At 35.5% G+C, this 27,647-nt stretch overlaps 4 protein-coding genes across 8 annotated transcripts; 2 read left to right on the forward strand and 2 right to left on the reverse strand.

The window, feature by feature from the left end:
• Nucleotides 1-1,458: 1,458 nt before the first annotated feature.
• Nucleotides 1,459-7,068, forward strand: IntS2 (integrator complex subunit 2). 3 transcript variants are annotated; one of them, XR_006882215.2, is made up of 5 exons: nucleotides 1,459-1,853; nucleotides 2,326-4,418; nucleotides 4,516-4,720; nucleotides 4,837-5,040; nucleotides 5,125-5,250. XR_006882215.2 is itself a non-coding variant. In XM_046617605.2 (5 exons), exons 1-4 carry the CDS (start codon nucleotides 1,570-1,572, stop codon nucleotides 5,398-5,400), a joined length of 2,724 nt encoding a protein of 907 aa, XP_046473561.1. In that variant the 5' UTR covers nucleotides 1,460-1,569; the 3' UTR covers nucleotides 5,401-5,431; nucleotides 5,745-5,884. The 3 variants fall into 3 exon arrangements, 2 of the variants coding, with proteins under 2 accessions (XP_046473561.1, XP_046473560.1); XM_046617605.2 differs by lacking the exons at nucleotides 4,837-5,040; nucleotides 5,125-5,250 and adding exons at nucleotides 5,259-5,431; nucleotides 5,745-5,884 and having other exon boundaries at nucleotides 1,460-1,853; XM_046617604.2 differs by lacking the exon at nucleotides 4,837-5,040 and adding an exon at nucleotides 5,745-7,068 and having other exon boundaries at nucleotides 1,462-1,853; nucleotides 5,125-5,431.
• Nucleotides 6,625-15,710, reverse strand: LOC124214876 (dual specificity mitogen-activated protein kinase kinase 7). Of its 2 annotated transcripts, none has more exons than XM_046617607.2 (8): nucleotides 15,346-15,710; nucleotides 14,431-14,921; nucleotides 12,852-13,031; nucleotides 12,600-12,734; nucleotides 12,274-12,521; nucleotides 8,940-9,632; nucleotides 8,464-8,751; nucleotides 6,625-8,253 (listed from the first exon to the last, which is right to left on the reverse strand). In XM_046617607.2, exons 1-8 carry the CDS (start codon nucleotides 15,515-15,517, stop codon nucleotides 8,118-8,120), a joined length of 2,343 nt encoding a protein of 780 aa, XP_046473563.1. In that variant the 5' UTR covers nucleotides 15,518-15,710; the 3' UTR covers nucleotides 6,625-8,117. The 2 variants fall into 2 exon arrangements, with proteins under 2 accessions (XP_046473563.1, XP_046473562.1); XM_046617606.2 differs by having other exon boundaries at nucleotides 8,940-9,638.
• Nucleotides 15,711-16,034: 324 nt separating this feature from the next.
• Dna2 (DNA replication helicase/nuclease 2) lies at nucleotides 16,035-23,544 on the forward strand. Of its 2 annotated transcripts, XM_046617603.2 has the most exons (15): nucleotides 16,035-16,276; nucleotides 16,386-16,908; nucleotides 17,050-17,623; nucleotides 17,874-18,138; nucleotides 18,455-18,632; nucleotides 18,767-19,043; nucleotides 19,221-19,637; nucleotides 19,721-19,963; nucleotides 20,045-20,191; nucleotides 20,307-20,703; nucleotides 20,989-21,182; nucleotides 21,312-21,498; nucleotides 21,739-21,939; nucleotides 22,109-22,294; nucleotides 22,374-23,544. In XM_046617603.2, the coding sequence occupies exons 1-15, from the start codon at nucleotides 16,244-16,246 to the stop codon at nucleotides 22,584-22,586; spliced, it is 4,035 nt and encodes a 1,344-aa protein (XP_046473559.1). In that variant the 5' UTR covers nucleotides 16,035-16,243; the 3' UTR covers nucleotides 22,587-23,544. The 2 variants fall into 2 exon arrangements, with proteins under 2 accessions (XP_046473559.1, XP_046473558.1); XM_046617602.2 differs by having other exon boundaries at nucleotides 16,386-17,623.
• A 1,449-nt stretch (nucleotides 23,545-24,993) lies between these two features.
• Ubc10 (ubiquitin conjugating enzyme 10) lies at nucleotides 24,994-27,619 on the reverse strand. The gene is made up of 4 exons (XM_046617616.2): nucleotides 27,463-27,619; nucleotides 27,001-27,096; nucleotides 25,773-25,959; nucleotides 24,994-25,478 (listed from the first exon to the last, which is right to left on the reverse strand). The coding sequence occupies exons 1-4, from the start codon at nucleotides 27,487-27,489 to the stop codon at nucleotides 25,312-25,314; spliced, it is 477 nt and encodes a 158-aa protein (XP_046473572.1). The 5' UTR covers nucleotides 27,490-27,619; the 3' UTR covers nucleotides 24,994-25,311.
• Between the last annotated feature and the right edge of the window lie 28 nt (nucleotides 27,620-27,647).

The following is a 27,647-nucleotide window of genomic DNA, read 5'->3' on the forward strand; positions in this document are numbered from 1 at the left end:
TAACTGATAAATAAAATATCGAAGCCCCCATAAAATCATTGTTTTTATAGTTTCGGGTATGTTGAATACTACAGAAGATATATGTCAATACTTTTGTATCATTTGCAAAATGTTATTACATTGAACATTTATTGGATTTGTGGTCAAATCTCAACCTAAATAAAGATATGTTGATTTTTCAGTGGAGTCAATGAAACTCAGTGACCTGAAACGAATTAGAATATAATTCGTAATATGTTAAAATAGAAAAATCAGTTAGAAGCTTAAGGGGGAATTAATCTACCTTAGGAGGCCGAAAAGTAAGTGGTTTTCGGAAATGTTTTCGGGAGGGAGGAATTGAATGGATATTTTCTTAACTCTGGGGATCTTTTGTTACTAGTTTGAACTACATCTGGTAATTTTTTCGAGTCATTTGAACCACAATTGATTAAGCGAATCTTCATTCGCGTTGGCAATTTGGCTAAAACCTACCTATCGTTGAGGTGATTTCATTATCTAAAATACCCTTTGTTGATTGTAAAATAACTGTGAAAGAACGGTAAAAAATCGCACCTCCTTTTTAGAACACGCGTAAAACATTAAATTTTTAACTCTAATGGGTGGATTTAAGTTCATATTTTTAAAAATAATCTGAAAATTAAAACTTTCTGTTCAGTTAGTTTCAGATCAAAATTACAATCTTCGCAGTTATGGTTCAAATGATTTGTAAGAATTACCAGATATAGTGCAACCTAGTAATAAAAGATCATCAGAGTATAGAAAATATTCATTCAATTCTTCCACGTCGAAAAGACTCCCAAAAACCATTTACTTTTTGGCCGCCTAAGGCAAGTTCCCTCCTCGCATCGCGTAAATTTTTCTTTGGGCCACAATCTATCATTCGCAGATTATACACCGATGAGTTTGGTACGAGTACTGCACTGTTCAAATAACGTGACAGAGCCTGAATAACGCTGAGCTGAACTCTGGCCTAAATCGCCACGTAATTTCGCTTCGGCTGCTCGGAAGCGACTGATGCTGCGAGGCGCTCATAAACAATTGTTTCGACCAGTCAGCAGCGCTAAGAGCTGCGCGCAATGCGATCGGATGTTTACTGAATTTCCGTAACACGTCGTTGTTGTCTTTAGCCAACGACACGGCTCGGCGTAAATGCCGTTGCAAATTTAAATGAATTTTTAATGTTTGTGAATTACTCTGTTTCGACCACTGCGGTGGCACTTTGCTATGGAAAATATGCACTGCACGATACACTGTCTTCGTGATGCTAAATACGGCAGAGTATTAGTCAGCTATGGACATACGTATTTACCGTCCCCGTAGCTCGAAAATTAGTTTAAAAAACCTATTCGGCGTCAGAGCTTGGCCTCTCTCCTCATGCAGGCTTCTCTGGAGGATAGCGTTAACCTTTGCTTACCGAATTGCCGTCGTCCACGGCGTCAGGCTTACTACTTCCTGAAAGCGACACAGCTGAATTGAAACTTGAAACGAGGTTGACGTTGCGTCTGCTCGTACGCGAATGTGGTGATATTTAATTTAATTCTAATAACGTTATTAAATAGTTGTTTAAAAATGCCAACCAACACTGCAGTGTCGCCCCGAGTTTTTACTGCGATACAAAATGTACATATCAAAGAACTATCGACGTGCTCTCAGAAAGAAATACGACCAATTCTACCCTGTTTGGTTAGGATGAGCTTGATCTCACCCTTGGACATCACAAAAGAATGCGCAGAAGGGAGAAAAGAAATATTAACGATATTATCCGGGATAGAATTAGTTAATTCCATCGTAGCTCTTCTATCAATAGACTTTCACGCGTTAGAAACTGACGTTCGTAAGGAACAACAATTGAGGTTAGTTTTTGTTAAGTTAGGTTATCCCAAACATCTGTCATAGATTTTTGGCACGCAAACAACAGTTTGTCAACAATGAAATCAAAAAACCAACTTACTGAAACTCTGTCTTACCTCTAGTTTTTGAAAGATTTACGGTAACCTGAGAATGGTCTTAATAGCACGTTCAAATTTTGAAAACAATTCTCTTATCATTCTTCTATTTGTGCTATCACCTCATTCCATTTCTTATCCATATTCTGGCAGCAATCTCTAGCTAAATGTTGTAATGTGCATTAAGATTTTACTGTGAAAATACACCAGAAATGAAAAATGTTTGGATCAAAGACACATTACCGATGTGTATATGGAATATCATAAATGTATTTCACTTAGGTGAAAGGCTTTGCTAGACTCTATTTCTAGCAAAGTGAAAGAAATAATTCAAAGTCAACTTATAGGAATTTGATTGATTCAATTTTATTTGTTTCAGACAAAAACTTGGAAGTGTTCAAAGCGACAGCATTCTTGCTCAGTCATTACAGAGCGGATTAGCTTTGGAATTCGAACGTAGTGACTCTACTCGACGACTACGCTTAGTACTCAGTGAGATCCTTTTTATAGCCTCTCAGATACAAGAGCTCCAGAGAAATCAAGAGTTTCAGATCAAGCAATCAGATTTATTTGATAATGCGGTTTACATGGAAGAAATAAGCGATGTTATTTGCATAGCCCTGGCAGAACTCCCTGCTCTATTGTCGATTCTAGACATGGCGGAAACTTTGTTACATGTTAAACATGGTCCAGAGATAATATGCTGGATCGTAGCCAACAGTCCAGATAGTTTTGCAGAGGTTTGTGCTCATCTGATCGCAAATGGAGAGAGACAAGAAGAATCTGCCTTAGGTCGAATTCGTACCCAAGCTTTGACCATGCTGTGCCAAATGAATCCCAGTCAGGCTTTAGCTGTTAGAGCAAAATGTGTTGAACTATGCCGCATGCCTGCACTTGCCATAACTCTGAGTCTTGAACATGAGAATATCGATAACTTACAACCAGAAAGCGACATGGTTGCTTTTGTGTCTGGATTGTTGCTTGGAAATGATCAGCAAGTAAGAACTTGGATCGCGATGTTTGTTAGGAATGGTCAGAAACGAAAATGGGAGTCCCATACAGCTCTGCAATCTCTTAGAGAAGAACTGCTTAGAAGACTAAAGGCAATTACTTCCCACAGCTCAGACAGTCAGTTGGCAGAGTCTTATGTTGTTCAAGCCAGTGCCTTGCTCAGACTTTATTGCGCGCTCAGAGGAATCGGCGGGATAAAATTTCAGGACGACGAAGTTGTCATGATAGTGCAACTATTGACTTCTCATCCCCCACCATCTCCAGCTGGGGTCAGATTCGTGTCTTTGGGATTGTGCATGCTAATTGCTTGCCCGTCGCTGATAGGACACAGTAATCTTGAAAAACGTAGCATAGAATGGGTACAGTGGCTTGTCAGAGAAGAAGTTTACTTCGAAAGTACAAGTGGCGTGTCTGCCAGCTTTGGTGAAATGTTACTTCTCATGGCTATTCATTTCCACAGCAATCAGCTATCCGCTATTTGTGAGCTGGTCTGCGCTACTCTAGGAATGAAAATACCCATCAGGCCAAATAATCTCACTAGAATGAAGCAGATATTCACACAAGAAATATTCACTGAACAGGTTGTCACATCTCATGCAGTGAAGGTCCCTGTTACAGCAAATCTCAGCGCAAACATCCCCGGGTTTTTGCCTGTGCACTGCATACATCAGTTGCTAAAATCAAGAGCTTTTGCCAAACACAAAGTACCAATTAAAAATTGGATTTATCGTCAAATATGCGACAGTGTACCTCCCCTACATCCTGTACTACCAGCTCTGGTGGAGGTATACGTCAATTCAATTTTAGTTACAACTAACAAAACCTCCGAACATACCAATAAACCAATCACAGAGGATGAAATCAGAAGAGTATTCCAGAATAGTGTTTTTGGAGCAAATTTCGATCCAAAAAAGTCTGTTCTAAATATTGCTGATATGGAAAATGATTACATGGATGTCGACACTTCAAAACCATCCCTAACGTCACAACTGTTGCTATTGTATTATTTATTATTGTACGAGGATGTGAGATTATCAAATATGCATAATTTCATATCACAGGGTAAAAAAGTGAAGTCGTATTCAACCGAGTTCTTATCTGAGTTGCCAATAAAATATCTCTTGCAACAAGTTCAAAGGGATCAAATGAGTTACGCAGGATTGTTTTCTCCTCTTTTGCGGCTCTTAGCCACACATTTTCCACATCTGTCGTTGGTGGATGACTGGTTGGATGAAGAGATGATAAATATAGACTCAATGACAGCTAATTACGACAATGTTGTAATTAATGATGTAGCAATTATCGAGGCATTTGGACATATCGAAACTTGCCCATCCCGAACAGGAAGATTACTACGTCAGCTTATAGACATGAAGCCTACAGATATTTGGCCACATGCGGAAACCATTATACATTTCTTCAAAGCAATATTGGACAATAAAGTACCAAGATACATTCAAGGTATAAATAGTACTTCACAATGATTCCTAAGTAAATCTTACCGCAAAATAATATACATGTAATGTTGAAAATTCTAATACTCAATTTAATTTTTCAGAATTGTATAAACAAGTCTGGTTAAGATTAAACACTGTATTACCAAGATGCCTTTGGGTACTATCAATCAATGCATTAATCATTGAAAATACAATGGTCAGGAATGTATTTCTTACTCAAGAAAACATTGTCCTTGACCCACTGCAAGTTTTGCGATGCCACACAAGAGTTTTTAGATGTGCGCCCGTCTTGTCAGTTATTCTACGGTAAGAAATATGAACTTTTTCATTTCAGCCTACTGCAACCCACTGTAATCAGTTTTCAATGCCTGCTTCTTTGGTGTTCTACAGAAATATTGTAAAATATCACTTCTGTTCAACAGACGTTTCTACGAATTGTTTTTCATACTTTCAACATTTGACATGACATTATTTCTTAAAATTTGGATTTTATTGCATTGGAAAATTTTCACCTCTTTGCAAGTCATGGATACGAATTCTTGACGTCCACAACTTCCTTTAACAAAACAGTATGCCGTTATAAGTCTGTGTGGCATAAGTTTGAGAGATCAAAGAAAGAAGCGTCGGTAAAAGGCTGAGTTGAATACAAATCCAGTATATCATTCTTGATGAATTAGAAACTGACTCGATTTATTTCTCCACTCCAACAGTATTTTGCAAGCAACATTAGCTGCATCTCGATCTCAGTTATCTAGACATATGCAGGACAGACCCTTAACAGAAAAAATTGGTCAACTAACCAGCGAAGCTGAAAGAGAGGATCTACGAACTGCTCTGGTTGCAGGGCAAGAGAGTGCAGCAGTACAAATTCTCTTAGAAGCCTGCTTAGAAACAGAAGAAGATCGTCAAGTGCCTGGTCAAATGTGGTCCCTAAGGGAAATACGAAGTGTCGTTTGTTCATACCTTCATCAAGTTTTTATTGCTGATCCTTCACTAGCAAAATTAGTGCATTTTCAAGTGAGTATACTTATTTTTTAAACCCTGGGTTAATCTATCAACTTTATTGAATGATTATGGCTATAACACAAGAAATTACCATTCAGTAATCAAGTAAGAAAATTAAACAGAACTGGAAATACTAGCACAAATTTCGGTTTGCTTTCTGTAACTGAATAAGCTCCAAATATCTAGTTGGCTGATTAAATTTTGCCACTAACTTCGTGATGCATCCTGTTACATTCCCTAAACACTGATTGAAGTATTCCTTTACAGGTTTCCAGCCTTTGTAAATGAAACAAAATATTTGAAGCATCCTTATTTATGATTTCAGGGATATCCAAGAGAGCTATTACCAATTACTGTTTCTGGTATTCCCTCTATGCACATTTGTCTCGATTGGATACCAGAGTTGTTGTCGCAGCCTGAACCAGAGAAGCAAGTATTTGCTGTTGATCTAGCATCTCATTTGGCAGTTCAGTATGCCCTACCAAAAGCTCTGAGTGTATCACGGCTAGCTATTAATACACTGGCAACTTTATTAGGAGTTTTGCCAGCTAAAGGTAGAGTGTTGTTATTCATGCCTGTTTTACCAGCTCTTACAAGGATCTGTTTGGCATTTCCACCTTTGGCTGAAGATACAACTGCTTTATTGCTACAACTTGGACGAGTTAGTGTGGCCCAAGCAGCCCTGGGAGATAAATCCGCAGAAATATTATGTCGCGAGGTCAACAAAACGTTCGCTGCTTTGCTGCAAAAAGCAATTCTCCAGTCAAGAGTATTCTAAATTGTACCATACACATGAAATGACTTGTACATACATTTTGTATACACATTATCATTAAAAATATAAAAATATAAATTAATATTGAACGAAAGTACCTTTTGTATTTATAAAGACAAATTCATTTTTATATTTTATATATATATATATACTGAAGTTGTTTGTGTGTATATATATATATATATATATGTGTGTATAGGTATGTACAGTTTAAGCGGTGAAACTTTATTATAAAATTTGGATTGTATTCAAATTACCTTTCCACAGATAATAAATCATCTACTGAGTTATATAGTCTACTTCCTTGGATTTTTAAACTTAAGTCACCCAGGAGAAGACTCCTAATTTTCTGTATTCTTTTTTAAAACAAACTAATAAAAATGGAACATTTCAATTAGTACGATAGGCACATTTCATATAAAACAGAGTGTCGTATAAATATAAGTTTATTTACATTGCAAAAAATCCTCTTGCCGAATAAGCGACAAAAGTGATTACGAGCGTAGACTTCATCGTAGTTAATGTTAATAATATTATTTAAAAATAATAATTACATCCTGCTAGCTGCCACGCCCTTCCTTTAAGTAATATACAATGAAATTTATAGCGTTGAAGAGACGTGGAGCTTATGCTTACTTACAGGAGCCAGTCGATGGTCCTTGTCATTTGGTTTGCGTTCGATTGCTCAAAAATAGATTTACAATTGGAAATAAAAATTTATTAGCTGTTATCCAATCAGAACACTATCACCATGTGCTAAAACTGGCAAAGGATTTCATCAGGTTCTTTTCTATATTTCGAAATTGTAGTAATAACAAAATGTATAGTCAATCGTGAAACAATGTTCTGTTAAAAGATGCTGAAAACCAGTACACGTAGTTTGAAAAAATAAACGTAAATTGAACTTTGTATACACCATTTTCTGTATCTGAGATTTATAAAATAAATAAAAGGTATACGTTCAGGCTAAATTTCACTCTCCAGAAATGACTTAGATTTTCGTAGCACAATGACTCGAGGTTAAAAATAACTAACGTGTGTCGACCTACGGGAACTTGATAGTGATTCGCTGCCATGAATCTTGATAGAGAATTTGATTTTACTAGAATTCGAATTTTTAACGTTGTCAATTATTGAAAGCAATTTTTTCTTGTACCAGGCCTGGTAATAACCAAGCCAACTGAAACTGAACTGAACGTGAGTTTCATAGCTGTGCCCTGTGATCTCGCTTTGCACTATGAAAATATTTTCAAATAGCGATGCATGCACAGTAAGAATGTTAACCACCCCGAGCTGCAGCGCAGAATTATAGAATCTTTCAGAAATAACTATTAGACTATTAGTAATGAATTTGTGAAAACCGTTACATACATCCAAAAATTTTTTGGAAGAAAATATTGTCCAAACTGACAGGAAGTAATATTTGATAGAATTTTTTAATTTATATTATATCACTGAAAATCATAAAGTAGTATTGCACTAAAAAAGTAACAGAGGTTTTGTAGAATAACGAAAGTTACTACAAATCACTTCCTACCAGCCCTGCACTTACACACTGTAATAAAAATGAAAATAAATAAAATTACAAAAATTCATTATACCGCTTCATTACGAGAATTGCTGCGCAATGGAAAATTTATCTTTTACAATTTTCAGTGACTGTGCAAGTACGAAAATTCACCAATTGTCACCGTGATTTTAAGCGCTGTAATAAACTGTAAGTATAAAAGTTTGATTTTTAGTGCGCGATAGCCAAACGACTCATCTGATTCCACTATGGTTCCACCACTTTGTACATAGACTGCCCAGCAGACAGTTGAGTGTAATATTGAGTGTAAAATCGGTCCAGGCCGTGCGTCAAATTGGCAGAGCAAAATAGTGTATGGCACTGATAAGAGACCAAGTCTTTATAGATGTATTGGGTTATGTGGGTGGAGGCCTTCTTTGGGGTTCAGGAGTATAATGTAAACGGGTGCGCATGTGTTGCGGACTTCCAGGGACCGAGTTGCTTTCAGAAAGTCTTCTAGGTGGTGGCTGTGGGGGTGATGGCGACACATACCTGAATTATAAAAATTACAATAGTGCTGATTTCTTGCAGTTGCGATTTGCTTAGCTTCAATAAACTTTATCAATTGACACTTGTCAACCATTTCTTAATACCATTTGCCGGCTAGGATTAGTAGATCTGAACAGTTTCACATAATCTTTGGAGTATTAAAAGATATCAACTTTCCTGATTAATTATAACAGAAATATTTCATAACATTACCTTCTGGAAAATGAAGGTGACGCTGGATCCGTAATATTCCTTCTTAGTGCAAGCGGAGATTCTCCGCGATTAAATCTTGGAGGAGGTTCTGGCGAAGGGGCACGATCGCTCCCAAGTCTAAGCCTAACGTAGGAAGCGAATCGTTTTTTCGCTGATTCTTTGCAAACTCCCTGACCCTGTGTAAGAGGTGGAGAAGTTTCTTGCTTGCGCTGATGGTGCTGATGAGCATAGCGTGATATCAATAATTGTGGACTAGTAGAACCCTGGGCTGGTGGCTCCGATGGAAATCTAGGAATCGAAATACCATTAACTTAGATCAGAAGACTTGGTTATTTTTCCTGTATCACAATGAAGGTATTGAAATTTGGAGACGTTGTGAATGAGCAAATTTCATACAAAGTATGGTATCAAGCATGTTCAATTCATAAAACATAATAAAAAATTTGTTAATGATGTGTGAGGTTGGTGAAACTTGCCTTTTTCGACTAACCAAAGGACTTCCATATATATCCTGAATTGGTGGGTGAGTTTGAGGCGACTGATGTCTAACTCGTTGCATGAACGGTGAATATTTTCCCCCCTCATTAGTAGGTTGAACAACTCCTGGAGGGTCAACATTTTCTCGTCTCCATGGTGAATAATCGCGAGCAAAAGGACTCAAAGATCTCGAAATACCTTGCCAACGATCCCTACTTCCATCTCGTTCTTCTAATCTTGAAGAAAACGGTGAGTAAGGTCTGTTTCTGGTTTCTGCAAAATTGGCATCCTGCCTGAATGGAGAAAATGGTCCGCCTTGACCATTTGTTGGATTGATCTCTGGGACAGGTTTACTGAATGGATCACAATTATGATCAGTGCCTTTGGATTGTCGTCGAAAAGGTGAAAATTGCCTGTTTACATTTGAATCCAAGCTTTCTCCTGATTCTTTGGTAGTTGGTGCTGAGAATGGACTAGCAATTTCCTTTCTTCTTAACGCATATGGACTATACGGGACGTAACTCGAACCATTTTCACTACTTTGGCGTTGGTGAAAGGGTACGAAACTGGAATTTTGTAGATCTTTGGTGATACCACTTCGTAGGAACGCTGGAACTTCAGAGTGTGTTCTAAGATGAGCTGTTTGTTTCAATGATACGTGTCCGGAAACCCGTGGCTGCCCTCCCGCTGGCCTGCAACTAAATTACATTATACTAAAAAATCTGAGCATCCCATTTATTCTACATTGCGCACAGACCATTCAGCGACAGGGCCACTATGCCCAAATTGGGAATCTTTGAAGATTCAATGTTTATCATATGATTCTTACTGTGGCATTTATCAAATGTTTGCAAATATTCCAGAAATCAATGAAGGTGAATAGTGAAGAACTCAATTACCATTTTATACTCAAACCATGTCCCCAGGGGGTTAATAGTTGGAATAAAAATATCATATACTTAATTTGACAATGTTGTACAATTTTGTTAGTCTTAAATTACAATTAAATTTATGATCACTTCTGTCAGTGTTTACTAAGGTAATGAAATAACTATTCTCATTTTTTCGCTTAACTCGCGCTCATCAATCCTTTTACTTGTACTTTAAGATGTAATATCCTTACATAAGGTTTCATCCTAGGTATTAAGGAATAGAATCGGAAGCTAAAATCCATAAATTTAAAACCTAAAAGAACAACATAAAGGCATACAAATTCTTTGAAACATCATGATATTCATATTCAACAGATATAATAAATTAATATTTTTACTGCCCATAAAGTATTATTGATGTTACAAAGCAGAAGCGATTTTGATTGTTATCGATTCTTTTAATGCTTTCATTAAGTGAGATTGTGATACCATTAATTGCGGTGACGAAGTCTGACTCAGAACTTAATTAATTCATCATCAATGCATCATAACACTACATCGTAAGTAATGTTCGGTTGAACGTTTATACACAATTATACCGAAAAAAATTAAAAACCATTTTCTACTGTGCAGATAAAATAAAATAACGCTTTGTCAGACCAAAAATACACTAATGCAGTCTGTGACATTACCTTTGCACTCAATGCTATATAATCTGTTCACTGACTTTGTAACATTTACATAACATACATATTTTTTTAAATATGAAGGACATGAAATTGGTAAGTAAAAGTTAGAAGGTTGTTAAAAATTGAGAAAAAACCATGCAACACAGATAAGGGTGAAAGGATTATCTACAAGTGTCAACGAATTAAGGAGCAAACAAGTTTTGCATTTAAAGTTAAAAGTGAAATAGTTACATTCCAAAATGGTGTGCTTGTTCTTTGAAACATTACAGTCTTCCTTGCATGTCAGTATCAGCCAGACAAAATGAAATACTAAAGGATTTTACGAAAAAATGTCCATGTGTACTTGAGAGAATGCATAACGATTTTAATCATCACCTATTATAGTGTCGTGAAATGAAGCAAACACCATGGAATTTTTATATACATTAAAATAATTGATAATTTTTTTAAAGACTATCGAAGTAAAAAAATGTATAAATGCTGTATGTTGATTTACGTAGGGTGGTCAGAGACGTCTTCTCGCTCTACAACCATATATAACGAAATAAACAGATAAATAAAGACAAATGCTTACCATAAATGGGGGTTGAAGGGTGGGGTGTGTAACAGGCGCGTGCACAAACCAAACAACTGGGAGGCGAATCGAAACGAAAATCGGGCAGATTTTTTGGCGTTTTTGAGGTATTTTTTTTATACTTTTGGGGAATTTTAGGGTACTTTATTGAAAGGGATGGAAATAAGGGTAGGGGTGAGAGAGGGGGGATGCTACGCTGCGCTGCCTCCCCCAAGCTCAACGCTGTAACACAATTCAACACGCACGCAAACGTTTAAGTGACTGGTTCAAATTAAATCAGGATATTATTCGTAGTTTCATTATATGAAAGTAATTATCAATAAGAAGGTAGCAATGGGATGAAAAAAATAATTAAAAAAACCTTGGAGCGACCAATATCAAATATATAACATATCAGTAGACTAACATTTAACACACTTTTAACTAAACTCTAAGTTAACGTTGTATCCCTACGACAACTCAGTACTTGAACGGATTACTGGTTATTTTCAAACCAAACCAAACATTACTATATTAGTTGGGAAAACTCATGCCATGTTTAAAACTCAAACTAATCTTCATACAGGATGTCACATTTTTTTTATTTTTTATCTGTATGATTCATGAAACTTTCTGTAATATTCAATTTCAGATATTTATTGAGATTTTAATACCATATGTGAAAAAAGTTTAATGACGTCATTTTAGTGAAATATTGATCCGTCGAAATTTAGTATAAGAGAAAAGAATTGCAAAAAGTAGCAGTATTTTCAAAACGGCAGAAAATCTATTTGCTGCTGGCACTGCTCATATCGGAAGTTTTCGGTGAAGAGTCTCGACGCACATAGGCAACCGAAAACACATCTTACATGCTGTAAGTATAGCTGATGAAACTTCAGTTGCCTATCTGCCGTTGAGATATTGTTTGCTTCGAGGCCCTACACCTAAAGCTTTTAGTATGTAAATTTTGATAATATAAACATGTTAGAAACTTTTTTTTCATCGCATTATACGATATCTTGTTTCTGATGAAATGTAACTATGCTAAACTCGATTTCTGAACCGCATAGATTTCTTCTAAGCAGCATTGAATTTTGATATTTCATTGAAACGATTTTGCAAGTTCCACATAAATTCAAAAACGTCCTGTACAGTGCTGGTAAATAAAGATATTTTATGCAAAAACAAGTGGGAAATCTTGTTAAGTTTTATTGCTGACCTTGGTTCCAACTGACGCATAACTGTCGCAAACCACTCAGAACAAGAATTAGGTGATGAAGAGCCTTCAGCCTCGCCTTGTTCGCAGTCGTGCTTTTTATAAAAAGCTTGTTCCATGAGCTTATGATATTTGGGCCGATGTTTATAGTTTTTTGTGAGGCAACAGCAAACAAAATGGCGAAACTCTTTGGAAAAAGACGAGTCCAAAGGGAGAGAGGGAGGTTCGTCCTGTACCACCCTACTCAGAACCTAGTGATTATAGATTATTACTTGCACAATCGCTGGCGTGGGTATTTTCAGATATAGGTAATCTCATCGATATCCCACCTCAAAATCGGTTTTACAATCTCGATATGGAAACACTCCAGTAGCTAATTCTACCAAAGTAATTCCCAGACTCCAGACATCGGCTCTTATGTCATAATCAGGTTTCGTTGGGTCAGGCGGATCTATTCTTTCGGGCTGTAGGACAAAAAGGATTCTGAGTTTTGTTTTCGATTCCAGGTTTCATGGCCACCCTGAATTTACAGAAAATTAGAAACTTTACTGAATCAAAGGCATAAAAAAAAAACAACTTACCGCCATATAAGCTGCGCATCCTGCGCTCCTGGTTTTGGCTTTACTATCAACCAAACGACCAGATATCCCAAAGTCGCATAACTTGACACCCCCCGTCTCATCCAGTAGAATGTTACTTGGTTTCACGTCTCTATGGATTACCCCGTGTTTTTCTTTCAGGTACGATAGCGCTTTCACTGTCTGTTCAAATGTATCAAAGAATGAAATAAATAATTAGTAAGCAACATTTCCTGTTAAAAACGAGAATAAAAATTGGGATGACCGAAGAATTACTACACAGAATTGTGAAATTTGAGTACTGCTGAGAGTTATTTTATAAATTTTGGAGATTCAAAAGGAATTTCAAAAGCAAAAAAAAATTATTGAGCAAGTTTTTACAACAAATTTACAACCAAGTATGCAAGAAGAGACTATGAATAAAAGTCTGTTTATCTGCAGGATGAGAGTTGATAACACTGTTTTCACTCACTGAAAAGAAATATAACATTTTTATTATTATCCTGGTTTAAAAAAGTCTTTAAGTATCGATCAGTATTCACCTCCTTATGTGTACGATAGGCTCCTTGACTAGATGTGTGGTCAATCTATTGACGGTCAAGTAGATTATCAGATGTGAAAACAACAATAAACTATTTCGCAGCAAGCCCAGTTAATCTGCATGTTGAATGAACCTCACTACATTGTATGATCTTTATATAAGAGTTCGAGGAGGTCTATTTCTTTTGAGAATAATTCCAAATGGTTTGGGATTTAAATGCTTTCGACAAATGCATTTTACAATTATAATAAGAGTAATGGCGGAGCAGCCGTGTGATACAAGTCAAATAATATTGATTTAATTTTCTTCTATGGAAATGTTTGAATGTTCAATGATTACATATCATTCATCATGATTCCAAACCTTCAGTACGCATTAGCTAATATATAAATAAATGATACAATAGACCTAGTCTGAATACTTCTTGCAACCATACGAGCCCTATTATTAATAACAGTTTCAACTCAACCTTTGTTGGTACTGATATTACACATCACATAAAAATTTTAGGATTACATCATTCTGCTTTGCAATTACTGACAATGCATATTCATGAAAATAATTTAGAGTGAGAAAAGCAAGTATTTAATTTCAAAATAATTCAAAGCTGACTATGTAGTGACCATGAATAAAAGCAGGTACATAATTGGATGGATTGCCATCGAAATTGTGGTCATGTAAGTCACAATAAGTCACATAATGACAGTTATAACTATTGAGAAAATGATGTACAAGATTGGCTGGCAAAATTATAACCCATATAAGGGCACGAGCAGCATCTTGCATTTATTTAAACCTAATATATATTTCAGATTTCTGGACCTATACTTTAAAATCAACTTCAACCACCGGTAACGTGATTCTTTATCTGTTGTAAGATTACATAGATTTGTCTCAATTGGTTCAGGTCTGTTTACATAAGATTGTATAACCTTGACTCGTTTAATCTATCCCAAATCGTATCTGTAGAAATAGATTATACCGCAGGTGTACAATTTGAAATATAATGACGTAAATCAAAAATTTCTTGCTCACACTTACAGCAACGGTAACTTTTCCAAGAAATTCTTCAGGTATCGCTTGTCTGCTCCTCTTTAACAATTTGTCAAGGCAAGTGGCCATCAGTTCCATACATATCCACACATCAGACTCAGTAATAAAACATCCTAAGCACTGTACGATATACGGACAGTCATGAGACTTGAGCACTACGTCTAAATCCATTATTATCCTTTTATTTTCCTCCGTATTTCCGGATCTTCGCATTTGTTTTACAGCTATGACCACTCCACTTGGTCTATGCCTCATTTTGACGACGTGCCCGCAAGTACCATTTCCCAATTCTCCAAGGTGTTCCAAGTCTTTCATATCAGTTTGATATTTCTGTCCATTAATACTTAAAATCCCATTCATTTTCATAATCTCTTGAAGTTTAGAGTCAAATTCACTATCCTGTGTACGCTGGGGTGGCATTTGTAGTACAGGCAAGTCCAGGTTCCGTCTAGGGCGCGTTGGTGTTCCAGAATCAACAACTGTTCTCAAAAGAAATATTAAAAATCATGTGTGTGTGAGCCAAGTGATAAAAAAAATGTCCTCAAATGGGGTTTGCCTCAAAAATTTTTTGCTCTCACTGGAATCATCAATAGCAAACTAATTTTATAGCAGACGAACAAACTATCGGATGTACAGTTCTCTGATTACGATTTTAGTTGAAAATTATGTACAGTAAGTTATATCGACGAGACGATCAAGCTCAGGCAGCTGCTGTTGCTTGCATTCTACAAAGCTTTGCAGAATCAGTGTTTAAAAGATTTTATTTAGCGGAGCTAAGATGCGTAGGGTGAACATAACCTATCAAAATCGACATTACATCCTAGGGAATGAATTTAGTTCATTATTTTGTGTAATTTGAGATTATCGTGATAAACAATTTTGGAATTAGACGAATAATCTTACGTTGTCTCGGCCTTCGAACAGCAGGGCTAGTCCCAGGCCCCGAGGATGACGGCGGTAAGCCCGTTCCTGGCATCCCTACGGTGTTTTGCCTATCTCTATCACTTGACTCATTTTCAGCTCTCAGTTTTTGTTGCAAATTTAATATTTTGGTTTTCAGCGTACTCGGCATCATTACGAATACCGACAGATGCACTTTAAACTAGACTTTACGCAATATTTGACAATTTTCACGACACTTTTCTGCCCTTTTTGGCAGCGGACCTCTGCGCCGCTGGCGTGCGCACATTGGCGTATCCATATTTCGATATTATGCGTAATTTTTATATGTTCGCTAGTGGTTCGCAATCAACACAAGGCGTTAAGTGTATAAAGGCGGACTGACACACAAAATGTTGTACCATCTGATCGTGAAATTCGAATTACGTTGCATCATACATCAGTTACAATGAGAACGCTAGGTCTGGATTTGTATGGGCAACAAAATGCTTCCGCAGTAGTTTGCTGCCTAGTTCTTGACCAATAGGAATGCCAATAAAATACGTAATTCGCATTCGGCATGCACCAGGTAGCGCTTCTCTGCTTTATGTGCATTCCTATTGGCCGAGAGCTCGGCAGCAAAATACTGCGGCAGTATTTTGCTGCCCATCAAACCCGCCCTAATACCAATCACCTTGATTCTCGTCGCGTAGACGTCACAGCGATTGAGGGTTGAAAATTGAAATCATGGGCTTACCGTTTTTTGGCGCGAATCGACACGGAGAGTGTTCAGATGATAGACATTCTCGCGGAATTTTTACTGAAAAAATGGAAATATAATTTAGATATCCGAAAATTATTTTAAAACCTAAGAGTTATAAACCTAATCCTCCTTTATTTTGTCTCACAATTGACAAGCGCGATGAACACGTCTTCCAGCGTAACACGAAAAAAGGTTAATTAATTACATGAGTGTACTGAGTTATGCAATATAATATGTTACCATACACAGAATTATTTATGGTATTTATTGAAATTCTTTTTTTTTAAATCTATAATTTCAGACTACTCCAAAAACGCCTGGTAAACATCAAGCAACGCTTTCATCATTTTTCTTCAGTACAAAGTCAAAGAGTTCTAGCTCTCCTGAAAAGTCGGCACCCAATGAGTCCCGGAATGTTTGCAGTGAAGCTAAATCTTCGACTGATATAGAACTCTGCAAGAAACGTAAACATAGCCCAGGTAGCAGCGATGTCAACGACAATGAATCAAACTCAAAAAAAAAATATACTACTCATATCAGTGATATCACCGTGAAGTGCAACAACGCAAGGCAATTGACAACACATCTTGTAAACAATGAAGCTAAAGGGGTTTGGACTGAACATTACAGCAAGAAAGTATTTGGAGTACAAAGTTGTAGGTCCAAAACATCTACGGAAAGTATAAACTGCGAAAAGAATCCAGTTCTGGTAATGGAAGAAGATGATGATTCTTCATTGAAAGAAAATTCGTTCGAAATGACCAGCAGTACATGGCCGGATTTTGGGGAGGAAACTTTAATGAGTGATTCGCCTCAAAAAAAAGGCAAGATATCCTGTTGCAATGTGTTAAAACAAAAATATTCACCTAAGGCAACTAGTTCAGAAATGAAACCTAGCAAACGTAGTTTGAAAGTCATCACAGATTTAACATGTACTATTGAAAAATTTTCATCTTTGAATACAGAATCTGAAAATGTTAATTATCGAATCAACGGAGAGAGTGGTATTCCTCAAGAGCTATTGAACAGTGAGTTTGGCGCAGAGGAACAGATTTTCAAAAGTAGCCAAAGAAGAATTGAATGTGATTTTCAGAAAGTCTCTGGCAACCAGTTTGCTCAAAACCAAACTGAGAAAGAAGACGGGAAATATTCTAGCAGTTTGGAATTTAAAAACACTGAAAAGATACTGAAAATAATTAAAGTAGAGGAGAAAGACAAGAAAGACATCAAACTAGATCCTAAAAAACCTACAAAAGAAACTTTCAGCATTGATGATGATTTTCTGTTCGATACATTTGATGAATCATTCAAATCGGACTATGATTCGGAGAAAATGCTCAATGCTAACGCCGTAACTGCTGATTTCAGTGATTTTTTTAGCGAAGATTGGAATGCAGATCCAGAGGTCAAAGTAGATCTCAGTACTCTACAACGTTGTCAAGTATCTAATACCACCAGAGACCAATTCCAGAATCTTATCGTCAATGTTATACATGTTGATTCTCAAATTCCAGTAGCTGTAACATTAAGAGGTTTTTGGTACGTGAATTGCTTGTACCGTCACATCGTACATTATAGTTTACAATAAAATTAAGAACAAATTATTCAACTCTATAGACATGGACATACTGCTATTATTAAAACAAGAATTGCGGAGTAAAAGTCAGACAGGGTTTTATTAAATAGTCTTATGAGAAAAATCAGCAGCACTGCATTTTATGATCTTCATTCTTTCTCATGTTCTTATAACTAATTGTGAGCATGCACTAGTTACAATTTCTTTTTCCAGGAAAGATACTCGACTTCAAACGGGTGACATTGTCAACATTCAAGCGAAAAAACAATTAAATGATTGGGTTGTTGACAATACAAGTGGTTTTGTTGTGGAACAACCAGATTTCTTAGTATCTGGAACTTCTGTTGTAGGAGCTTTGTTTTGTGCTAGACGAGGCATTCTGAGTGATCGATTTAAAGGAATCGAGTCTGTCACAGATTGTGAACAAGGTGCCTCTGTTATGGTTATTGGAAGTCTAGTCCATGAATTGTTTCAAAAGGTATGATTGTTTTTGATTGGCTGTTTTTTTTGTACATTGAAGACTCTAACTTTTTCTTGGTTTCTATAATCTCCATGGTTGCCATTCTGCTTGAACAATAGATATTAAAATCACTATCAGTTTTGGCCACAGTTGATACTTTTCAATCTTAGACACAATTAATAATTGATAATAAAGATGTATAAACGTCTAAGCAGAAAGACTTTTTTCTAAACTATAGCTTTCATGTATAGAAAGTCAGCCGTGTTGCTAGAAAGGTCATGTCAAGAGGTAAGGTTTATTTAACACTGAGATGAATATTGTATGTATGTACCAGGTACTAAAAGAAAAAATCTACACCAAACCAGGTATCACCAAATTGTTAAAAGATCTAATAAAATCACATAATACTGCAAGTATGTTATATTCTGCTGGAATGGCTATGGAAACTTGTGAAAAAGAAATGTTACCGTTTGTGCCAAAAATATTCCATTTCACCGAGCGATATATCAAAGGTAATATAGATATCTTCATTATTGTTATAACTGACATTTTTCTGATATTTAACAAAATTGATAAATCTCTAGAATAAAATCTCTATGTCATGAAATTCAATAAATCTAAAATGAAGCTTTGCTCATTCAACTAGGTGAAAAATCCAAACATGCTGATGAGAATTTCAATGGAAAAATCAATGTCATTCGTGACATTGAAGAGAGCTTGTGGGTTCCGCAACTAGGTGTTAAAGGAAAAGTTGATGTCACGGTTGAAGTTAATGTGAATTTGAAACCGAGAACTATGCCACTCGAATTGAAAACTGGTCGTCCCAGTTTCTCACTAGAACACAGAGGCCAGGTAATTCTTTACACAATGATGATGACGGTCACAGGACAGGATGTCGAAGCTGGTCTCCTGTTATATCTTAGGTAAGAAAGAAACTTACATCAGCTGTATGATTTATACTGAGAAGTCTGATTATATTTCATAATATGGGCTTACACAACGATAAAAATCGGCATTGTACATTTGCAAAGCATGCAAATAAATGCTAAACTATATATTCTTTATCGTTCCAATCAATTTCATGACGGCATTTACGACAGGGATAACATCATGCGTGAAATCAAAGTGAGTCATCCTGAACAAAGAGATCTAATTCTGCTGAGGAATAATCTGGCATATTATCTGACACGTACCCCAAAATTAATGAAACCAGTTGACTCTGGAGTCGGAGAAGAATCCAACGAAGATTCTATGGAATTACCAGAACCTATCAACCATCGAGCTTGTCAAAATTGCCCCTACAGTGCTTTGTGCTGTGCATACCTTAAGAACGACAAAAGTTTTCAACCTACTGACCGACATCCGCTTACTTCAATTATAAGGGAATTGGATAATTATTTAAAGCCTGAACATATCAAATATGTGAAGAAATGGGTGAAAATGCTCCAGATCAACGAAGCTGATGAAGTCCAAAACCAGCCTTTGCGGAATTTATGGACAATTCCACCAACTCAAAGGTATTGAACATAGCACCAAAAAAAATATAATTCGAATTTGTTCTTAATATTAAACTCATCTAAACCATGTGCTCTTTTTTCAGAGAGAAAAATGGAAAATGCATATCCAATCTGAAAATAATTGGTAAAGTATTTATAGAATGCAATCGTTTTCGCCATACCTTTACCCGTGTCAACTCTGCTGATTTCAAGGTCACAAGCGATTTGACAAAGTTTGGATTTAATACAATGGAATATGTCATTATTAGTACTGATACTAAAATTAATGTTTGTGCTGGTACTGTGATTGAGTTATCTAAAGATACCATAACGGTACTACTTGAACGGTTCGTATGTTTTGAGCAAAGCTCTAATCCCATAAACCTATTGCATTATATATGTCCTAAATTGAAGAAAAAAACTTACAGAAATCTTGTGGAAAAGAAACCGAAAGATGTGTTTCATATTGATCCTTATGTTTCACAAAGTATGTTGATAGCAAATCTTTCAAACATTGGCTACTTATTGGATGACAATGCAGTCACTGAGAGAATGCGGAAGATTGTTATAGAAAGGTTTCCTAATAATTTTTTTCTCTTTCAACTACTTTCATTTTGAACAGAGCAATGACAGTACAAATTAACAATGTTGTAATTTTTGTTTCCTTTGCATTTTACGTGATTGTCTCAGGGCGCCTGCAACGTTTTTGAAGAAGCTAGACCGCTCAGTAGCAGTAGTAGCTGCACAAGTTTTAAAACCATTGAATAAAATGCAACAAAGAGCAGTTCTGAAGGTTGTCGCAGCAAATGAGTACTTGCTAATAAAAGGCATGCCAGGCACAGGAAAAACTCAAACACTGGTTGCTATAATTGAGTTACTAGTCAAAATGGGAAAATCTGTACTACTTACTGCTCATACTCACTCTGCAGTAGACAATGTTTTGTTGAAATTAATTGAGACTAATGTGGATTTTGTACGATTGGGATCAACACACAGAATTAATCCTAAATTGTTGTCCAAAAGCGAAGCAATGCTAACGCAGGAATGTCGTACACCAGAAAGCTTGGACACAGCATACAACAGTAAAGTATGCGCACTAGAACTGAAATTGTTCAACTTTGTTATATATCAAGAATGGATAAATTTTTAAATCTAGGAGTATAAACATAGCACATATATGTAATAGAATATTCAACAAAGCCAAAATAAGTCGAAACTTCTGAAGACAAGTCAAGCAAATTCATAGTGTGCACTTCTATGTTCTTGGAAAAAATCCAAAACGTTTCTATGCATTGCAAATCTGAGGTACCTACTTCCCATTAAATTAAAACTTCACATACTTAAACTAGTGTAAATTCATTTTTTGTTATAGAATGTGGTATGTGTTACATGCCTTGGAGCTAACCATCCTCTTTTGGGAAGACGAATTTTTGACGTCTGTCTCGTGGATGAAAGTACACAAGTACTGCAATCATCGCTACTCCGGCCCCTTTACAGCTCATCAAAATTCGTTCTCATTGGAGATCCTGATCAGTTGCCGCCAGTAGTAAAAAGTAATGAAGCTAGGTATGCATTATCGAATGAATACTCTTGAGAGATTAATTTAACGCCAGATTTTCAAATGGGAGTATGAAGGCTAAGAGGAGATGGTTCACAAAGTCTGTCTTCAAATAAATACATTGTAATATTTCCTAGGAAACTCGGAATGGATCAATCTCTGTTCGAAAGATTGGATAATGAAAACAATACCGTCACGCTCACGTTGCAATACAGGATGAACCAAAGAATTATGTCTGTGGCCAACCAAATTACATACAAAGGCCAATTGACTATTGGCGCAGATGATATTGGCATGGCAACTTTACATATTCCTGACAAATCAGTATGTATGAGGTTTCTTCTTAATACATCTACACGAAAATCAATCCACTTACAGATGCTTATTGGCTTAACAGCATGTTAAGTAATAAATTGAAGAAAAAACTATGTTTGGTAACAGAAATATCCTGTACAAAGGCTTGCAATTTGGGTCAATGAATTATTGGTATTCAAATAAAAACAAACGATCTAACTTGTAATCACAGCATGTATGAACGATTTTTGTGTGTTTATTCGTAATCAGGTACTAAATTCATCCAAGAACTGGGTAAAAAGTGCTCTATCAACTGATTTGGACGACTCTGTTGTTGTACTTCATACCGGTGACACACATAACATTTTCAAAGATGACATAAGCCCCGAAAATGATAATTACCGAGAACGAAAATGCTCAAATTTATGCGAAGCTGCAGTTATTTTACACCTTGTAACCATCCTTATGCAGGTGAAACTTTCAACATGATAATTTATAAGCCAATATCAGAAATAAAAGGAAACAGTTTTGCTCTTTTGGATCTCAAAGCTTCTTAAGTTTTCCCTGAGCGCTTGATATCACGTTATAGAGGTCTCTATTGATCATACATCTAACGATCTTTTCACTATTACCTACACAGGCAGGCGTTGTTGCTGGACAAATTGGTGTGATAGCACCATACAGAGAACAAGTAAACCTTCTCAGAGATATTATTGAGCAAGATGTGGAAGTAAACACTGTTGATCAATATCAGGGGCGCGATAAAGAGCTCATTTTGTATTCTGGAACTAGGTCCAATTACGTTCGGTCTGTTGATGCAGAAAAAGTTGGTACCATACACAGTAGTTTGAGTTGAAATCTGGCGAACATATTTTTGTATTACAAAAAAAAATTTTTATTTACAGGAGTTCAATATCCTAGATGATTATCGGAGACTCACCGTTGCTATCACAAGAGCCAAGCACAAATTAATTATCGTCGGCGATATCATAACACTGAAACAGTTTGTCCCATTTAAGAAATTATTTGATCAAATTAGGAGCAAAGATTTGATTACATTGCAAAACGGCTGTGCCGATTTTCAGTGGAGAGAACTTCTATCCATTGTAAAGTGCTAGCTCAAACATTTACTTGTTAAATTGTTGCTTTATCGTAACTTGTTTTGTAATATGTTTTATGGTGAAATAGTGCAGCTTTACTTTCGAATTTATTTTTAGAGGTAAGAGGTATTTTGACGTCGTTTCTATCTGTTGCTGTGTCATGAAGTGTATTCCTATTTATTCGTATTTTTCAATTTGTAAACTAAATATTTCAGAAATCTAAATGACGATTTTTAACTACGTGTGCTAATTTATGAAATTGTACGATTTATAGTTTCTCCTTCAATGTATGTTTTATTTGTCCCACTAGATTACGTAATTTAACTCGACACTAAATTGAGTCTCCTGATATAACGCAAGATATTTTATTCATATCTAATAATTGATTGATTCACTGCGCATAAAATAAAAATATTAAAATCAAGTGATTTTTGCTGTAAATAAACTGAAAAGATTACTATCGAAGTCATGTATGGACTCATAATTACACATACGACACCTGTGTTCATTTCTTTGGATCCTCGATTATAAATGTAACTCTGTGTCACAGGGACGCAAAATGATTCCTGTATAGTAATAATCCTGTGTGAGGAAGGTCTTTACCGTAAAACCTAATAGCCAGATTTTATACATAAATAATTGACAAAAGTTAAGTTTTGTTTAAAAGTTTATTTTTACATTCCTTAGATCTAAAAAAAAAAACGTAATATCTTCAATGATTTTTGCAACTCCCATTTGGTATAAACTATTAAGTATAAACAATACAAGAGTGACATTATAGAAAGCTATATAATTTTAAGAAAAAAATCCAAAGAGAACTCAGAATGTAAATATGATCTTTTACAGTAAAATGAATAAATATTTTTTTACCCAATGCTCAAAACACAATGATTTTATCATTTATACCTATATCGTTCTATTTTCATAGTTCGATAATTGGATGTTTTTAGGAAACATAACAAAATTTTTCCTCCTTGTTCTTGAAGAAGCAAAAGAAAGTTACCCTCGTTATAGCTGACTAGCGTAGCAGTAATTAAATTAAGCCTGGCTCATAGATCGCTGGATGTATGATCCTGCCTCGCAGTGAAGATGCACATAGATACAGCTCTATTATTTAACTTCTTGTTTTCCTTATTTTTGTACATCATTAAGGGCTATTTTGTTAGCTACTGAAATTATTATGCAAACGAATACGGTAAATGCAACTACATAAATTAGTTTTCTTCGTACAGATGGACTAAAATGTAAAGATTCGTTGAATTTCCTACATAAATTGAACTAAAGACTTTGTCTGCGACAAATCTGAGACATTAACCTATTCATCCATAATGGATACTTATTTCAAATATCAAATTAAGATACAGAAGTAGTCACAAGTACCACAGGGGTGAAGCTGCATAAACCGACCTCTATGAATTAGTTTCACTATTATTCAGTAAAATGATTCAACTCCGGTGTAAATGCCGCAAAGCGGCACCATGTGCTTACCAAGCATTCGATCGAATTCTTGAGAATACATCAGTGTTATTGATAAGAAAGAATAATGCGAAAGACTTACAAAAAGGTTTTTCATCCAGTTTTGGGCCATGAATAAAATTTTTCCCCAACTAATCAGCCTAAAAACTGTTATGATTTATCAATTTTCAGTCAAGAGATTAAAGTCAATCACTCAGAAATATGTTATCCTGCAGAATTGGAGAGAATACAGAATCATGCATGACCTTTGGAGTAGAATGATTCTTGGGAACAATTACTGCTTGAAATGATTCATGAGACTTTTATGTGGTGAAATTCATTCTCTGTTACGTAACAAATTGTCATATGCATTTTCAATCATTTTTGCTCTCAATTATTTAGACAATCACATCATTTGGCTCTGAAACATTTCATAGATTCATTTATTTTGTCATCATACTATTTACTCCACGTAGTTGCAAATAGAAGTCGAGACAATAAATGAAAATATAGCATTCGATGAAAACTGAAACAGATTTCCAATCTTTGATAAATAAGCAACAAGTGCTCTCTTCAACCTCTCACCAAATGGCGTTTGAGCATAGCCCTATTGCAACCTCAAGCCAATTAACTGCAACTTTAAATTAGAAAGTAAAGGACCAATACGCTTACTTCTCTAGATATCGAATCATTTCTCTGACTGATAACCAATCAAGCAGCTCTGAAAGCACATTCTTGACAAATTTGGCACAAAGTTACTGATAATACACAGCTGTTCAAGTCTTGTATAATAAACACTATTCCCGACCACAAGCTCGTGAGTAAAAAATAAAAATAGTAACGAACTATCAATTATGTGTGATATGATGTCAGTGTACGTTTCCAAAAGGCTTCTTCTTGAAAGTGGTCTTACCATTGTATTGTCGCGATCATTTGATCCCTATTATTAATTAGTAACAATAACGGAAAATCGGGTATTGACATCAATGGCTACCAAAACCGCCCTCGATGGCTTCTATTGAATGATATACAATATTTATTATTATAATTTATAATATTATTAAAAGTTCTCCATCTTATGAATAATTATTATGATTTTCATTTCTTTTTCTTCAATTTTTCTTCTTTTACTCTGATTCTCTTTTAAATCAATTAACCAATACTGTACGATGGGATTTCAGCCCTGAAGCTAGCAACATCCTGGTTTTCTCTGAGTCAAGTCAGGGTACCAATTAGGTCATGAGGCGGGCGGACAAACAGGCATCTCGGTGAGTTAGGCTAATCGATGTTATTCTGCTGAAGCCGATTCTCGCCTCTTCTCTGCATGTTTTTTTGTAAACTCCTCTGCATTCTTGAAAAACTTTCTTCTATCTTTCAAAAATTCTTCTGCTAAATCTGCTCTCAGTGGATGCTCAGGTTCAGGATCATTTACCAATGCGATCAATGCTTGAATCACTAGAGATGAAGGTATAACAAAAAAGTGTCGAAAAAGTTATGTCGGTTATTCATTTTCTTGGGCTATTTGTTGTATCAGACATTTTAAAGTGGTTACTAACATCATCAAGAAATATGTTATTAAAAATGAATAAATAAAAATATGCCGGAATGACTTTCTTAATTAAAGGTGAACGTATGAATAATGTAAACAATTGATTTTTACAAGAATACTGATAATTCGATTCGTGGAACATGATTGTTGATCAAGAATATTGAGATAACTATTACTGTTGAATATTACAACCACTTTACCTTGATCGGTTTTTGTGGCAGGCTTCCAATTTTCAGCACTGATGATTGCCAAACACACCTGACCCTTTTCATCAATGTTGGGGTGGTATATTTTTGTTTTGAAGTTTATTCTTGGTGGTTTAAATGGATATTCTGCTGGAAAATTTATTTCGATACGGAAGGCACCTTTGTTGTACGGAGGATCATCCTGAAATTTTATTGGTAGATTAAATTTAATCATCTGACAACTAGAATAGTTATAATTAACATTGTTTAAAAACTATAAAATACTGATACATTTTCAATTGCATCAAAGCATTTTCTTCCAATTTTGTTCTCACATTGGTTTCCCAAAAACAACGTAAAATTCAAGATTCTTATGTAAGTGTAACAAGTTCATCGACATGGTTAAAATTTCAAATTACTAGAGTGAAATTCATATTAACGGACATGCAATTTCAGCAATTCATCGGGAAGAAATATTTGAATTTCAACAAATGTCTGTAAAAAATACAATATTTTTGATCATCTTTCAAGTGATTTTATTAGCAGTTTGACATAAAATTTTTTATTTCCGATGAAATATATTACAGTTCATGAAAAAATTAGATTACATATTTTTTTTGTTTCTTTGGTCGTGTAAACAATTACAACTGAATCAAAACACAAGCAAAATTTACTATTGGCAGTAACTTGTACCTACTACTACATGAAAAATTTCAGTTCTTGCTTAAGTTCTCAAATTTCAGGGAACTGATTTGCTAACCAAATTTTAATAAAACGAACCCATTACTTCATTGGTGCTTTAATTCAACTTCAATACTAAACAAAAACAGATTGGTATATGTTTTGAATCGAGTGTGAGGTCTGTTACCAGTTCAACGATCATTGGTTGATGTATATGAATAATCATCAAGGAATTCCTCATGCATGTAAAGGAAGTACAATTCAATGAAGCCTCCTAATAAACTGATATTTTGATGTTAAAATGATGACACAATTACGACCTTCATTTAATCCTATAATATCGGAGCATGCTTGTGCTTGTTCAAATACACAAATACCACTGATGAATCATGCATGCATGTAAGGTGAATCTGGAAAGTTCATAGAAACATGCACATACTTATACATGTGTATATATACATATATGCATGAATACCTCTACGTGAATACACAGAAGCATACAGAGCGGATTTGGAGCAGGTAAGTTAGGTTATGTTTGAAACTAATTACAAATATAACATACCGGTAAGATAAGACCTTGCCAAGTAAGAATATTAGCTTCGTCGACTTGGATGTTGGTAAAATTTTTCATGGCTGACGCCCTCAAGTCACTTAGTTCCTGCGAAAAAAAAGAACAGTTAAAACGTGACAATGGTGGTAGAGGAAAAAAACGAAACACTTAAGTGGTAATCCTAGTAAGAATGATTCATAACGCAGGTAAACTTAATTAAGAATAATAATTTGAAAAACTTCGAATGATTGTCGGATTCAATAATTAATCAATTCATAACGTTTCCCGCTGATAAGAAAAATTGTAAATGCTAAATTGGTCACTCAAAAATTTTTGACATTTGTCAACGGGAAATAAAAAATAACTCCAACACAACGTTACGTTTCCGTCCTATGTGTCTTTTCAGGTTATAATCATTAATTCTAATCATACATAAGTACTATGGAATGAAATTGTTGAAAAATGTCAAATTACCTTCTGCAGCCTCCGTGTGGCTGCCATTTTGAATATAACAAATTTCACTAAACTGGGCGGAAGTCGTCCGTTCAAGAAACGTTGGTTCGGAACCTTTTCAGAACGCAAGACTCCCGCTGTAGTTGGCAGTGAATGGCCCAGAATTCTCTGCAATGCGCGCTGAGAATTTATCTCAAGGACGTCAT

The sequence above is a fragment of the Neodiprion pinetum genome, chromosome 3 (genome assembly GCF_021155775.2).
Source record: "Neodiprion pinetum isolate iyNeoPine1 chromosome 3, iyNeoPine1.2, whole genome shotgun sequence".
Taxonomy (NCBI): Eukaryota; Metazoa; Arthropoda; class Insecta; order Hymenoptera; family Diprionidae; genus Neodiprion; species Neodiprion pinetum.